Here is a 16,844-nt window from a genome sequence, read left to right on the forward strand (position 1 = left end):
GATGGGCTCCTGGAACAGAAAAAGGGCACTGGGTCAAGACTTGAGGGCAATCTGAAGAAGCTGTGGACCGGAGTTCACAGAAAGACAAAGATGGGTTCATTTTAACAAATGTTTTATACTAAAGTGAGATGTTATGTTGAGACAGAATGGAGGAGGAATAAATGGGAACTCTGTAAGAGCTTCTCAATCTTCTGCAAATCCAAAATTCATCTAAAATGAAGTCTATTTAAAGTTTTTTTAGTTCACAGGTATACACAGCAATATAAATGTATATATGGCTGCCTTAGTCGGTAGAGCATATGACTCTTGATCTCCAGGTTGTGAGTTCAAGCCCCAGCCTGGGTGTGAAGATTACCAAAAATCTTTAAAATAAGTGGAATGAATGACTGAATCACTGAACCAATACTATTTTTATGGTAATTCTCCTACTTGTGCCCTAGGAGTTGGTTCCATGGAAGACAATCATACAGCCTTGGAGGGGAAGGTCAAAGAGAAAGTAGAAACCAGTTGAAGCTCATCTCTTACTCAGCAGAAAAGTTTTATTTCTTTTAAGGACAAACAATTAAACCACATCCAAGGCCTTAATTTACAGACGCAAACCAAAGTGGCCATTTAAAGCATTAGCTATTGAGGTACAATACATACATGGGTGGGGGGAATGCTTCGCCATCTGAGGCTTATACCAAACCTTGCTCGCACGACAGCTGGGCTCTGCTAGAGTTCGGATGTGGTGGGGGGTGGTGGGGGGAAGAGCTTATCTGCAGAACCAAAGGAGAACAGCTGTGTTCCACAAGTACGGAAGCATTTTGGACTGTGTTGGTGGGGGTAGGTTTCACACAGAAGGGGAAGAGGGGGGAAAAGGCTACGTCCCCCGCCCAGGGCATTAGGCCGCCTTGCAGAGTGCCACTGCAGAAAAGCGGACCTCCCCTTGCTCACGCTCCGTGAATTCTCTGCAGACCTTGGCGGCATCCTGAAAAGAGAAAGGTCATTCATATCCAAACAGCAGAGGCTCAAAAGGAAGTTTCATCAGAAAAGTTAAACGGTACGGCTCAGAGGTCACCCTGGTCAACTTCAAACCCCCCATTAAACTTGTAAACCAGGACTGGCTTCAGACCAAATAACAATAACAAAAAATTAAAAAACTAAAAAAATCAGGTGATGGGCAAGACAAGAACCCATGACACAGACTTGACTCTGGAAGCTCTTTTTAATGATTTCCACCAAGTGCCCTGGGCTGCCTCCACCTCGTGCCTGGTTTTGACAACAAAACTACATACACTAGGAGTGTACTTTTCCTCAAATCGCAACAAGGTGAAAAAAAAAATAGATCCTCTCTCCCATAAGGCCTAAGAGTTCTCTTAGGCCTCAAGAAATTTCAAGTAAACACGAATTTCTTTCAAGTAAACATTTCACAGAACAGCTTTAAATACCTGGTGTTCCAGGTGTTAATGGGTCACTAATGGTGGAATGACATGTGTTACTAGTTCCAAGACCCAAAATACAAAGATTGGTAATAGAAAAAAAATGATCCCAAATTCTAGGGTTTAAATGCCTTGGCATAGTGAATATCAATCAGTTTCATCTGTAAAAATTCCAGTGGAAAGACCGCTCCACAAACCATATGAAATATAAGACCTTTAAGAGGACAGAACAGTCATGACACATCAGTTCCAAGCTCTAAAAACCATCAAATCCATGAGTTTGGCCCTTAAAAGGCATCAGCCACACCCAGAATTTTGCTCCTGCTTTAGAACCACCTGTAAAAACTAGAGGGAAATTCTAGATTGACATCTACATATCTCATTCTCTATCAGAATTTTTAATATATTGGCATTCCAGACCTTTCCTGTAGTACCCACAGGGATGACCGCCATTAAAGTTGTGTCTATAAAGCAGTGACCTGACCTCTGAATTCATGGGTTAAAAACTTAAGATTTTATTAATTTATTTGACAGGGGCAGGGGAAAGAAGGAATACAAGCGAGTGGGAGAGGGAGAAGCAGGCTTCCTGCTGAGCAGGGAGCCAGATGTTGGGCTCAATCCCAGGACCCTGGGATCACAAACTGAGCAGAAGCAGACGCTTAACGACTGAGCCACCCAGGCGCCCCAGTTTATGTAATTTCTTACCAGTTTAGCAATAATAAACCACAGAGTTCAGACAACCTAGAACAGCTTTAACCACATACAACCAGCCTTACTCAGGACAAGAATTTTCACTAAGATGCTGGTTTATATTCCATTTAATTTTAAATGAGATTCTAACTAATTTTTATTATTTTTTAAACTGTTTTACTTTCCCCACAACTCGTAAATTCTACTCAAGTAACAGTTTCAGCATCCTGTGTGGGGTACATTTTTATGGTATTAGCAATGCTTACTATAGTATTTTAGAGCTTTATTTGAAGGACCAGTCTTTCCCCCAAATGGGTTATCTCCAGAAGTTCTGCCTCTTCCTCTCTCCCCTAAGTAAATTCTGCCTCCCAAACCCCCCTCAATCCTGCTTTTCCAGATCTGTTTCTTATTCCATATTCCTACTCCCAAATGCCCCTCATATACCCGAGAACTGGCTCTAACTGATCTCAGGTGTAACTGACAGCAGCCTAGAGAAAGTGACCCTCCCTGCTTCTGTGGCATAACTTGGTCCACACTAGTGGTCCACCTTGAGGTCACGAGGTTTAGACATTCCCAGGCCAGTCTATTATCCAAAAAGGCAGTACTGAACAGTGGCGCGAGGACTGCCCAGATTTGAACCACGGTTTTGCCATTAAAGCCACTGACCCTGAACATCACTTAACCCAGTACCTTAGTTTCCTCACCTGTAAAATGTGGATATAATCGCTACCTCAGAGCCTCATCAAATGCATGCTCTAGAGGAGAGAAGTCACTGAGAACGCCTCTAGCACCAGGGTCAAAATGCAGCCAGCTGCCTGTTGTTACGGATAAAGTTTAACGAGCTACACATTCACTTAGACATGGTCCACAGGCTGTGCCATGGCTCTGACAGCCAAACACGACACAAGCAGACCTCATTTTATCGAACTTCGTCTTCCCGCCCTTCTCAGAGGTTGAGTTTTTACAAACGTAAAGTTTGCAGCAGCCCTCCATCAAGCAAGTCTATCAGTGCCTTTTCTCAATGGCATTTTCTTGCTTTGGGTTTCCGTGTCACATTGTGGTGATTCTTGCGGTATTTTAAACTTTTTACTGTATTTGTTATGATCTATAATTAGTGATATTTGATGTCACTGTCTTCGTTTGAGGGTGCTACAAACCACATCTGCACAAGACAGCAACCTTCATCAATACACGTGTGCATTCCCATGGCTCTGGACACCAGCTATCCCCCCATGTCTCTCTCCCCTCAGACCTCCCTGTTCCGAGACAATATTGAAATTAGGCCTGTTAATAACCCTACGGTGGCCTCTAATGTGGTCATACGAAAGGAAAAGTCCCCCATCTCTCACTTTAAATCCAGAGCTAGGAAGGGTTATGCTCGGGAAGGAAGGCATGTTGAAAGTGGAGGCAGGCCAAGAGCGAGGACGCGTGTGCCCAACAGTTAGCCAAGTTGTGAATGCAAAGGAAAAGTTCTTAAAGGAAATTAAAAGGGCTATTCCAGAGACCACATGAATGATAAGAAAGCAGAACAGCCTTACTGCTCATATGGAGAAAGTGTGAGTGGTCCAGATAGAAGATGAAACCAGCCACAACATTCCCCTCAGCCAAAGCCTAATCCAGAGCGAGGGCCTAACTCTCAGTTCTGTGGAGGCTGAGAGAGGTGACAAAGCTGCAGAGAAGTCTGAGGCTGGCCGAGGTCGGTCCAAGTTTAAGGCAAGAAGCCATCTCCGTAACATCAAAGAACGAGGGGGAAGCAGCAAGTGCGGATGGAGAAGCTACAGCACATTATCCACAAGATTAACCAAGGTCATTAACACAGGCGACTCCACTTAGCAACAGACTTCCCACATGAATGACCTACACTTCTACTGGAAGAAGATGCCACTAAGGACTTTTGAAGCTAGAGCAGAGAAGTCAATGGCTGGGTTCAAAGCTTCTAAGGACAGGCTCTCCTGCTAGGGGCTAATGCAGCTGGGGATTTTAAGTTGAGGCCAATGCTCACTGACCATTCTGAAAACCTGAGGGCCCTTAGAAGTAGGTTACATCTACTCTGCCTGGACTCTATCAGTGGAAAAACAAAGCCTGGATGGCAGCCTATCTGTTTACAACATGGTTTACTGAATATTTTGAGCCCACTCTCGAGACCTAAAGCTCAGAAAAAAAGGATTTTTCAAAATATGATCGGTCATGGACAGTGCCCCCCGTCACCCCAGTTCTGATGGAGCTGGACAAGATTAGTGCTGTTTTCATGCCTACTAAGTAATATCCATTCCACAGCCCCAGGAATCAACAAGTCATTTCAACTTGCAAGTCTTATTATTTAAGAAATAAATTTCGTAAGGCTATCGCTGCCATAGAGAGAGATTCCTCTAATGGAGCTGGGTAAATCAAAAACCTTCTGGAAACGATTCACCATTCTAGATGCCATTGAGTACATTCTGGATTCATGGAAAGAGATCAAATATTAACAGGAGTCTGGGAGAAGGGGATTCCACCCCTCATGGAGGACTTTGCAGTGTTCAAGACTCAGAGAAAAAAGTGCCAGCAGATGTGGTGGAAAGAGCCAGAAGAGCAAGAGAACTGGAGTGAGAAGCAGAGCCAGAGGGAGGGACGGACTGCTGCAGCCTCTGGAGAAAATCTGAACAGATAACTTGCTTCTCATGGTGAACAAAGAAAGTGGTTTCTTGAGACAGGATCTATTCCTGGCAAAGAAGCTGTGAAGACTGTTGAAATGGCAATGAAAGAGGCTTTAGGGGCTAGAAGATGATGTAAACTAAGTTGTTACAGCAGCAGTGGGGGTCTCAGAGGATCGGCTCCAATTTTAAAAGCCGTTCTACTGTGAGTAAAATTCTCTATCAAAAGCACCGCCCACTATCAAAAGCACTGCCCACTACAGAGAAAACATTCATGAAAAGAAAATCGACAGAGGCAGCCAGCTTCACTGCTATCTTATTTAAAGAACTTGCCACAGCCTCCCCTGCCTTAAGCAGCCATCCACAGCAAGGTAGGAGGCAAGACCTCCACCAGCAAAAACTTCGCAACTCGGAAAGCTCAGATGATGGCAGGCGTTTTTTTCCGAAATGAGGTGTTTTTCATTAAAATATGTACGCTGTTCCTTTAGACAATATGCCAGTGTACACTTAACAGGCTACAGTATTGTTTGAACAGAACTTCTATCTGCACTGGGAACGAAACATCTCATTTATAACTTGCTTCACTGCAACATTCGCTTTATTGCCATGGTCTGGACCTGAACCCACAATATCCCTGAGGTATGCCTGGCTTAGCAACAGAGCCCAGTGCCACACAAAGCCTATTTTTAAAATACTTTCTACCTGGCTCTTTATGGAGAGTCTTCCAGCCCTGCATCTGCATACAGCAGGCACTCAAAAAAAAAAAAAAAATGAGTTCTGACTACAGATGAAGTACTTAAGACCTCAAGAGCATTTTTTTTTTAAAATCACAATTAAACAACTTCCCTTCATAACAGTAAATTGATTCAATTCCAGGAGACTTGTTTTTAGGGGGGAGGGGCCTCAGGCAGTCTATCAGCCCTTGTCCAGAATTAAGAGGTTTCTGGAGTCATTGACAGTAAGGACAGGGATCCTGGATCTTATATCGGAGACAGGTTTTGAATCTGCTCCTCTCGCCCCGCAAACAGCGGCCCAAGGGAGAAGAAACTGAAGTTGACGGCCTAACCGGACCCCACAGTATACCACCTGTGAGACCGACCCGAATCCAGCAGCGTGAGAGGGATTAGGAGAGGCTTGGGTTTCTGTCCCTTAAGTCCTTAGCTGGGATGTGATCTGACAAGAGGACAATGGTCACCTTAATCCCACAAGGAAGTAAAGCCATCCTTGGCTTTCTGGCTAATTCCAACCCTGGACTGAAGTCAGCACACGATGCAGATTAGTCACGGCTGCTCTGGGGGATCCTGTTTAAGACCATTTGCTAGAAAATACGGTAGACAGAATTACCAAAATACGCTTTAAGCCCTGAAGACTATTCACCCAGACAATGGGTGCCTACTGCCCAGAAAAAGTATTAGCCCCTGAGACAGTATGGCCAAAGAAAGGTGGGCCTCAGGGGAAGAGGGCTTCCAAAGATTACCTGCAGCAAGGAGTCCTCTGAACTGGTGCCATGGTTTACCGGGAAAGGCATTCGTCCATCTGGAACAGAGAAGCCAGGCAGCTCAACTTTCTCTGCAGATGCTCTGACTGCTGTGCTTACCCGGCCTCAAGAGAAGTTTTCCATCTCCCACTGCCACTCCCCGGAGACGGGCTGGTCAGAAGCAGTCGCTGGAAAGGAGCTTCAAGTGTTCCTAGGGTCCACCCAGGGCAATTCTAATCCTCAAGCAACAGGACCATACAAGCCCAAAGTGGCCAGCCACCCTAACAGAAAGGCTTGGGCCACATCTCCTGGGAAGGAGCCCAGAGTAAAAGGCAGATGCAGCCTGAGGTGTCAGGAAGATGGAGCCAAGAAGGGATCCTTCGGACTTCACTGCCCCTCAGTGACTGCTGACTGACCCCAAGTATCCTTTGCTCTGGTCTGCTTATAGGTAATTCTCTTCCTCTGTTAATACAAAGGGGAGGACTTGTACCAGGAGGCCCACCTTTCCTGTTAGCAAATACCAGCTAAGAGAAAGCAGCCCCCAGCATGTCCCAATTCTTTCACATTGAGGCATTTATCTTTCTCCAAAAGTATTCCTTGTCAGAACGCTGCTGGAGAGCCTGCACTGGTTGTGTGTACTAGAAGGTGGGAAGAGGAAAGCTAAACACGGATGCCTTCAACTGGCACAGATCTCTTTACCGGTCTGTGACTAAAACCACTCCTTCCACAGGTCATTGCCTGATGGGTGGCAGAAGTGTGGATAAAGGGTAGAGGGCCCCAATGAGAATACTGTGCTGGTTTTGTGGACAAAGATACACTAAGTGCCACAAAGTTACGCACCAAAACTCTAAGAATAATTTCATCAGAAGGAATGCCTAAAACTGTAGGGGGCTCCAAAATTGGAGCGAAACCTACCAAGTTCATAGAGATGGCCATCCACGTTGTTAAACAGAATAAAATGAAAATTCACTTTGTCGTCTACCTGAAGAGAGTCAAGAAATATTTTTGATGATGAGTTTTGATTGTACTATATATTGTATTAAAAATTTCTGTCCTTAGCTTTACTGAGATAATTGACATAATATTGTATTAAGTTCAAAATGTATAATGTATTGATTTAATACACATACTTTGCAAAATGATTTTGAGAACTTAATTTGTTAATAAATTCTGTCCCTCTTTAAGTATAATACGCTCAAACAGACTTGCTTGTGTATTATTTTAAATTAGTATAGCTAACATGTACCTCTTTTTTATATACTAGACAATGTTATAAGACGGTCATAAAACCCTAATCGATCAAGATAAATATAGTAACTACCAGAAAGCTAGGACTTTTTACTGAGGAGGAAATTCAGGCTTAGGGAGGATTGAGTATCTCACCCAAGGTCAAGACTAGAAAGTAGCAGGGCCAACAGCAGTTATAAAGGCACTGATACAAACTTTAATCTAAATTACCAGCTGACTGCGGGACTGTGTTCAGATTCACGATATACTGAAGCCTTCTAGAGACCGTCAGTCCCTGCTGGTAATCTTACCCGCTCCAACAGTCTACTGGAGGGGTATGTGAAATGCTCAGTTGCCAGGAGGGGGGCTTCCTCTCTTAGAATCATTTGGATCTGAACAAAGTACTGTTTGAATTTACTCAAGACCATGTTTACTGCCAATCAGATACCCAAAGAGCCATTTTAATGAACGGGTCTAGTCAAAGCATGATTCTGGTAGAATTTTCTGGGCTTCCTTGGGCTTAATTAGCCTTGGGTGGAGAGGTCTGCTGTGTTCAGGTGAGAGGTTCATTGTATGTGGTTCAGGGGTGACACAGATGGCACCCGGGCAGCCCAGCCCTGATCTGTAATTGCATTTACCCGACATTGGCCTTCCTGTGCCACGGCATCATGGGCTGCCTGAATGGCCTGCAGATGAGAGGGAATAATTAGCACAAGATCCTCTGTAGTCCCTTAAAGCTGATGCTGATGCTCCACAAGTTCTCTTCCTACCTCGTTCTTTTCAAAGCATTTTGCTCGGTCTTCAGGGGACAGCTTCTCTGTTTCCGAAAGAAACTGTTTTAGGACGGACCCATCCTCTTTAAAAAAAAACAAAACAAAAACAAAAAAAACAAAAAAACAAAAAACCAAGAGCTTATTAGTATAGATAGAATAGTGTAAATAGGTGCACACTTACAACACACTTAGGCTGTTACGCAGCCATGTTTGGCAACTTAAGTCTTTCCCGTGGCCCCGGACGAGGTGGATGAGCTGTCCCTTTCTGCCTCAACCTCTTTCAAAGCAGTCCCTTCTCCCTGCATTCAAGCTGACGAACTCTGCTCCTCCAGGGCCAAGCCCTCTCCTGCCTCTCTCCCCTGCCATCCCGGCCCTTGTTCCCCTCCTGCCTCACGCTCCCCTTTCAAACCCCTCATCACCCTCGTTATGCTGCTGATGTACTTGGAACATGTATTTGTGAGATCTGTCTTAACATAAAGGCAGGAACTATCTTGTCTAACGCTGGCTGTTTTTTGTTTTTGTTTATTTTAAAGATTTACAATCTCTATGCTTGACAGGGGACTCGAACTCACGAGCCAGAGATTAGGAGTTGGACACTCTACACACTGAGCCAGCCCAGCACGGCACTCTTCTAATTGCTATTATCTACACGATCCCATGTGGCACAATGACATTCTAGTCTAATAATGGTTCTCAAACCAAGATTTTTTTTTACTTAGAAAATGCAGTCTCAGTAGTATGGTTATCCAGATAGACACTGACCCAAGGGTCGTAACAAATGTAAAGCGCCTACTAGTGGGGCCCAGGGACAAAGGACCGGCTGACAGTTTGGCTTAAGCATTTTGTCACTGCTCAATACAGCTGAGTCTAGGAGACAACGTGGCTAGAGCAAGAACGATTTGTATTTCAAAGACCACATTCAAACTTTCAGCTCTAAACTCAAAAAATTAGTTAAGTAAAGACCACTTAAAATTTGGAAGGAATCCTCTTCACTTTACAGGGAGGGCTGGGACTCCAGTAACTTTTCTGCGGGACAATCATGACCACAGCTATGAGAGTTCCACAAGCTCTGCTGACCTTCCAAACACAGGACTCTAACGTGAGACTTACTGCAGAAGAAGTAAAGGCTCAAGCTCTACCTCCTTAATATGGCAAGTTAATATGAAAAACTGAAATATGAAATATTGTTTAATATGAAAAATTGAGTTCTAGAAAAATTGGATCTTTATGGCCAGATTTTTTTTTTAAATTTGGGAAGTATACCGGCAGTAGTTTTGGCCACACTTACCTTGTTTAAAATAAATAAATAAATAAATAAAAAAGTATCCGACCTGCTCCAAGTAACACCATGGACTATTCGCTGAAATTATTCCATTCTTAGCTACCTCCATCCACTGCCTAAGTCGGGAGTTGGCAAAGTACTGTGCCTATTTTTGTATTATTGGAACACAGCCACATCCACTGGTTTAGATCTTTCCTGGGGCTGCCTTTGAGCTACAAAGAGACCAAACGGCCCTCAAAGCCCTAGAAGATTTACTCTCACCTTTTAAGAAAGTTTGCTGACCCTTGGCCGCTAGCACACATTATGCCGTGTCTTCTCATATATTTTAGGGCTGCTCATTGTGCTTCTGACAATGCTTTCTTCCCTTTCCTCCAGAACATTCATGGGAAGTGAGCTAAAGACCCCAGACCTGACTAGGCTCCCGGCTGGATCCTTTTACGGTGGCAAGCTGCCACCACGTTTTCTTGCAGCAATTTTCACGGTATCCTCGTCCAGCTGCCCTATACTACTTTGGTTCTCCTGTTGCTCAAGAGACCCAGAACCATTAGAGACAGGTCCTGAGGGTTCATGTTTTATGGTTTAACCTCCTCTCCACTTCTTCCGAATTATCGAGAATGGAACAGAGGCACGTAAGAATCACCCCAACTTGCAGCGTGCCAGTGGTAGAGCCTATGCAGAGAAGGAGCACAGAACTGCCCCTCGCTCCCTCTTCCCCTCCGGGTGGAAGAAGCTAGACAGTATTTCTTGGAAAAGGCGTTTCCTTCCCTCAGACGAGAATCAATCATTAATCTGCCTACTGGTTCCATCCGGATTAGGAGGTTTCAGAAAAATATAAGGCCGTGACTTTGCTCAACAGACCCCTGGGGGTGAGGGGGATGACAAGTTATGGTTAACTAAAGATCAACGAGAGGACTGCCCTCACAACCCACTCACCAAACTCCAGTTTGTCTTGGTTATTGGCCACGGCATGGATGAGCCCGATGGTCCCACAGGAGTTGCCAATGGTCTGCTTCATGAAGTACACCTTGGGACTGACCGCTTGTCCCTTCAGCTCTTCAATCTGTTTTTTCCTGAAGTTCTCATGCTGGGAATAGAAAACATTTTTCGATCTCGAATGAAAATGCAAAGCACGAACAGACAGAGGCACAGCGTGTTCTACCACCTAAATGGAAACGCAAGTGGGATGTGTGACCAGGAGCCCCGGTTCTAGGTGTTGGCGAGCGCCCAGAGACTCGCGCGTCTGCCTCCCACACCCACGCCAGCCCGTAGGGTTCCTGAGAGGTTCTGAGACTCCACCCTGATGCTGCAGTGCGGTCATGGCCTTGGATGTTGCCCAAGGATTGGTCTAGATGCCACTGCAACCTTTTAGCTTGAAAATGCATGTCTCCTGAAGTCGGAAGAACCGGCAGTTTCATTTTTTTGTTGTCCTTAAACACCACCAACTGTACTTCACACAGGACCCCAATCAAGCTTTGGCTCTATCCCAGCATTCTTTGAAGACCTACTTCTACTGCGTCCACGTACAGTTCTTTTCAATAACAAATGCAAAACAAGACTTAACTGCTGAAAGGAGCAATTTAAAGAAATTGTTCCCTCACTTTTTTGGGGGTGGGGGGAGGGGAGGAAAGACAACTGACCTAGGGTTCTGGGCTGTGATTTCATATAATCTTCTCATCCTACAAGAGGCAGACCTGACACTTGCTTGTCCTTGTCAACAATACATTTTTTTTTAAGATTTATTTATTTATTTATTTGACAGAGAGAGAGATCACAAGTAGGTAGATAGGCAGGCAGAGAGAGAGAGAGGAGAAAGCAGGCTCCCTGCCAAGCAGAGAGCCCAATGCGGGACTCAAGGAGCCTGCCAAGCAGAGAGCCCAATGCGGGACTCAATCCCAGGATCCTGAGATCATGACCTGAGCTGAAGGCGGAGGCTCAACCCACTTAGCCATCCAGGAGCCCCTCAACAATACATTTTGAGAACAGATTAACAATGGGGGGGGGTGGAGGGGGAGTCAGAAGAGATCAGTAAATGAGAATAGGGAATAGTTTTCCTCAAAGAATCCATCTGCTCTTTGTACAGTAATTTAGAGGGCTTGTTTGGACCTTTCATTAATAAATTTTAGACCTTAAAGGTAGAACTTCTCAATTAAAAGCATGGTGCCAGGGCACCTGGGTGGCTCAGTGGGTTAAGCCTCTGCCTTCAGCTGAGGTCATGATCCCAGGGTCCTGGGATCGAGCTCCACACTGGGCTCTCCGCTTGGTGGGGAGGCTGCTTCCCCGTCTCTCTGCCTGACTCTCTGCTTACTCATGATCTGTCAAATAAATAAATAAAATCTTTAAAAAAAAAAAAAAAAAGGCATGGTGCCAATGCCATAGAAACACTAATGTCTCACAACCAGTATAATTGGACAGAACATCAAAAGCATGCTTCCTTTTTTGTTTTTTGTTTTTTAAGATTTTAAGTAATCTCTACACCCAATGTGAGGCTCAGACTTACAACCCCTGAGATCAAGAGTTGCACACTCCACCCACTGAGCCAGCCAGGTGCCCCTGAGTATATTTGTAATTCCAGTCGCTCTGCATCACTGTACACATAACTGAAGTTTAAGCCTTGTCTGTGACCCCATCAGACGAAAAAGATCTCCTGTTCGGCAAGGCCAACTCATAGGAAATTCTAACATCAAAGATCTATCACATCTCTGAAATGAGTTACTACTCATGGGCTGTTAAGGATTTTCACTTTTCTGTTTTTGCTTTTTAACGGGATAGCACCATTCTCTATAAGTTTGAGCTCTTGCATAGAGATACTTTTGCAAATATTTCATTATCACTTAAAACTACTATTTCAGAACTGGTCCAGTTAACTGGTAGCTGGGTGGCTCAGTCCGTTAGGCGCCTGCCTTCTGCTGGGATCCCAGGGTTCTGGGATCAAGTCCTGCGTTGGGCTCCTTGCTCAGCAGAGAGTCTGTTTCTCCCTCTGCCCCTCCCCCCGCTTGTGCTCGGTCTGCCTCTCTCAAATAATAAAATCTTTAAAAAAAAGAACTGGTCCAGTTAGGATTTCATAACATTCTCAGACAAAATCAGATGCTTTCTAAATTAACATCAGCTTATTCAGAAGTCAACATACAAACCTCAACTTTTGAGTTAGCTTCAGTGTTTAGCCTAAATGGTGTTCTGTGTCACAGACTGGGTGCTCAATAAATCTGACTTCCCCAATTAGAGCTAAAGGACTAAGTATCCAGATGATTCAAACCAGAAGAAGTGCAGCCTCATCCTGTAGAAAGCAAGCAGTGGGCCTTTGAAAGACAAACACGATGCACCACTGCCTCCCAGAGGCCTTGCCGGTGAGTGCCGCTCAAAATCTCCGAGTCATCATGGAGCCTCTAAAGAGCGAGCTCCGGGAGAGGCTCAAATAAGAGGAGATGGTGTTCTGACTCGGTCAACAGGGAAGCTAATTTGACTTGCAATTATTTGGCCACTCCAGTTTACCCAACTAAAGGCTTTGCAATAAAAAACAGGACAGGGAGATTATCCTAGTAGCTTTAATAAGGGTTTTTAAATTCACAATAGCCCATTTACCAGGAGGAATGCAACTTCCCATAGGGCTTAATAATTTATGCTGAGGATGCTTCTAGAACGCCCAGCCCTAGCATGGTGGTGCTTCGGTTAAAGCTTACAGTGTTTGGAATGTAGCCCCCAAAGCTACTGCCCCGGGGTTTTGTTAATGCAGATTTCACCACTCCCAAATCAGGGACAGCAACAGGAGATAGACAATCCCAGGCCAGTTAGTGGGATTTCATACATTGCAAGACAACAATCATCCCAGCTACCTTTTTATATCTGACGCTCAGTCTTTGAGGTACATACATCCATGCACACTTGTAGGAGGAAGACCATCTAAAGGGAAATGAAAAGGTGTTTCTAAAACTGCTTTAATGCCCACCTATTTCACCTAGCTACAGGGTCAGAGAGGAAAGACAGGAGGTGGAAGGAGATCCCCCCACACAAATGATTACGCTTGAAAAACAAACAGGAAAATACACACATCGAAGAGGCTAAAAACCGAGTGTGCATGTTGTAGGGAAGAAACCCAAGGCCACCAAAGACCTGAGTGGAGAGGGAGCATTAAAAAACCTATTGTTTCCCTGTGGCTTAGGCAAGTCCGCTGGCCACCCCCCCCATTTTAATACAAGTGGGAGTCTGAAAACCAAACAAGAAACTGATAGTTCTCAGCCCTTAAAGGGAAACAACCAGCCAACCATTCCTTGAAGTGGAAGGCTCTGAAAAGCATAGGTTCCAGTGAACATATGAAGAAGATGAATTCTTTCTTTGTAACTGAGATGACGGAACAAAGATGCTGCTTCTTCTCCTTGAAATTCAAGGCAACGCTGGATGGACGAGCGAGGAGCCAGTAAATTCTCTAACCACCAATGAGTAGGTACCACGATATCTCCCCCCCACATCCCGCAGGAAGGGGGCAGTTCTGCAGGTGTGGGCGCCCAGTCCCGGAGAGGAGGGAGCCGGGAGTCTACACGGTCCTCCACGCCTCACTCGGGTCTGGAAGCTGCGCGCACCATCCCGGGCCCGCGCACCCCGGGCCCCACGCCCTACCTGGGCCGTGAGGGGAAACAGCAGCAGCAGCGCGCAGGCTGGCGCTGGCACCGAGCCCAGAGCCTCCTCCTCCAGCCCCAGCACGTCCGCGAAGCGCCACTGGCCGGCGACCCCCAGCCGAGCCAGCACCTGCGGAGAGGAAAGAGCGCGGCCAGGGGCTCCGAGACGGCGAGGGGCGGGCACCTGCCGGAGGGCGGGGCCGAGCCGGCGCCCTCGGTGCCCCCACCCCAGCCAGGGAGGAGTTGCGGCCTGCCCCGCCCCCCCAGCCTCGTTCCCCACCCCCGCCCGCGCAGTGACACAGCACAAAGCGCGGCCCACACGTGGCTCCAGCGAAGCCCGGGCACCCGAGTCCGCGCGGCTCGCGCCACGCCCTCGAGAGCCGGGCCCTCACTCGCATCTGGGCCCAGCCCCCTCCTCCCTCCCACCTCGGACGGTTCCGCAGTCACCCCCACCCCGCGACCCCTATGCTGGGGCAGACGGAGGGCATCTGGGAGCGCGCGGGACGCCGCTGGGTCCCTGCGAGACAGCCGGAGCTGATGCGCGCCTCCGCCTCGGCGCTCCCGGGGGGAAGGGGACAGAGGCAGTGCGAGACGCCACTCACTTTGTTCAGCATCTGAAAGGCAAATGCACAGAAAAAAATACAAAAATAAAGCCGGTCATCGAGGCAGCTACCTGGCCAGGGCTGACCCTCAGCTCCGCGGTCCCCGAGCAGCGATGCACCTGACGCTCACCTCGGGGTTAATCTCCATCGGTTTGAGCTGCATCTTCGCGAGCCGGGGGATGAGGCACCACCAGAGAAGAGGAAAAACAGCGAGCGGAACCGCCCAGGCGGCTGCTATAAAGCTCCGGCCTGACGCACTGTAGGTGCCTGCGCAGGGGGAGCAGGGGCAAAACCAAGCGACGGGGAAACGGTCAGTCGCAGCCAAATGGGCACGAAACCCCCCCATGCGCCGCGCCGAGTGGTACGGCCGGGCCCCCAAACCTTGCAGTCTCACTTGCTGGTGAGATAATCTGGTGGTTGTGGAGATGGGTTTTGTGGGTGGGTGTTCCTTGAGCCTATGGAGCAGTCCTTTAGATGGAGTCTAATTTCTTGCGAACTTTCTGGAAACCTACCATTCTCACCATCCCAATTCCCGGAGGGCTCAGGGTTTCTGAAGCTTCGAGAAAAAGCCCCAATTCAACAGGTATATATTTAGTATGAATGTAAATATCCGTCTCCCAAATCTTGCAGCAGTTTGGCTTTGACCTCAGACAATTCATCCTCCATGTTAGATGAGATCGGTACCGACGTGCGTTTTTAATTGACTGCCTAGAATAAAACAATGTGGAGGATAAACGGTATTGCATTAGTAATGCTGATGTAATGTGGCTCCCGGGGAAGAATTGGTTGGTCACGGGGAAGCTATAGAAACCTGGCGTGTGTGACCGTAATGTAAGAGAGGAGGCAGGCGGTCGGAGACTTTAGGACGCAGATCCAGGGAAAAGAAAGGTATGATTTCGAGACGAGAGGGTGTAAAAGAAAACGTATTTTTAAAAGAGTGGGAGGCTTTGAAAAATAAGATTCTGAGCTCACAATGGAATATTCACAGTGAAGGAGAAAGAGAATGGCTGCTGAAGGAAAGGCTGTTCTCTAATGAGCGCAGGTGGGGCTTGTTTTTCCTACAGCATGTGCAAAAGATGGAGAGAAAAAGCATATGCAGATGAATGAATAAGAAGAGGGACAAAGATCTGAAAAAATAGTGTCAGGAGAGCTAAAACTCACAATGAAATGGGGCTTGCAGAAACGCTAAGGAAGCAAGAAGGTTGTTTTAAAATGCTCATGACAAAATGATGATATGGAGGAAGAACAGACCTACTGTTTAGTGGAGTCCCGGTTAATAGATGGCAGGGATAAGAGAGGGAGTCTACTTTTTTTTTTCTTTTTCTTTTTCTTTCTTTCTTTTTTTTAATTAATTAATTTTTTTTTTTGAGTTATTACCTCTACAGTGTCTCAGTGGACAGATCTATTGCATGTCCTCTCACATAATGCTTAGAGGATCCAGTGAAAAAACTCTTCCTAATCCAACTTTACAAATTAGAATTCTGGCTTAGAGACGTCAACTTGTTTCTGATCACAAAGAAAAATGAAACAAAAGTAAAGCCTACTAAGTTGGGCACTAAGAGTCCATTCTCTCTCCAAGTTAACATTCCATTCCACTTCTATCTTCTCCCATTTTTACCATCAGAAATATGACCTTCACCCAGAAAAATGAGAGAGAAACATTAGGAAGAAGAATCTAATGGGTGAATTTCATGATTTGTAAATGACGCCTCAACAAGTTTTTGTTGTTGTTGTTGTTGTTGTTTTGTTTTTGTTTTTTTTTTTAAGAGGAGACTACTTGAAAGCCAAGACAGGTGAATAGTTCACGTGGCTATGCTGAATGAGTTCTTGCCTTTAGACAGAGATGAATTACGTCTCAGTTAACTTTAGTTATTCAGCAAGTGCTGATTAAGTATCTACTATGTGATGAGCACTGAGCTTAGAATTGGGGATGTAAAGGTGAACACGGTAAACAAACTCAAAACTTCCAATATGGAAATTTTATACGAGTGATGTCAAAGCAATCAGAACTCAGGAGCCCCTCACCTGGTGTGGAGAATCAGGAAGGCTTCCCAAAGGAAGTGATGTTTAAGATAAGGGCTGATGGACTCAGACAATTTAGCATGTGACACTTATTACCAAAGTAAATA

At 45.9% G+C, this 16,844-nt stretch overlaps 1 protein-coding gene across 2 annotated transcripts; it reads right to left on the bottom strand.

The window, feature by feature from the left end:
* Positions 1-507: 507 nt before the first annotated feature.
* Positions 508-14,893, bottom strand: UCHL1 (ubiquitin C-terminal hydrolase L1). 2 transcript variants are annotated; one of them, XM_032852766.1, is made up of 9 exons: positions 14,846-14,893; positions 14,716-14,727; positions 14,115-14,243; positions 10,437-10,587; positions 8,219-8,304; positions 8,087-8,134; positions 7,137-7,203; positions 6,222-6,280; positions 508-970 (listed from the first exon to the last, which is right to left on the bottom strand). In XM_032852766.1, the coding sequence occupies exons 1-9, from the start codon at positions 14,876-14,878 to the stop codon at positions 884-886; spliced, it is 672 nt and encodes a 223-aa protein (XP_032708657.1). In that variant the 5' UTR covers positions 14,879-14,893; the 3' UTR covers positions 508-883. The 2 variants fall into 2 exon arrangements, with proteins under 2 accessions (XP_032708657.1, XP_032708666.1); XM_032852775.1 differs by lacking the exon at positions 508-970 and adding an exon at positions 2,828-2,866.
* Positions 14,894-16,844: the final 1,951 nt, after the last annotated feature.

The sequence above is a fragment of the Lontra canadensis genome, unplaced genomic scaffold (genome assembly GCF_010015895.1).
Source record: "Lontra canadensis isolate GAN:19392208 unplaced genomic scaffold, GSC_riverotter_1.0 scaffold1, whole genome shotgun sequence".
Taxonomy (NCBI): Eukaryota; Metazoa; Chordata; class Mammalia; order Carnivora; family Mustelidae; genus Lontra; species Lontra canadensis.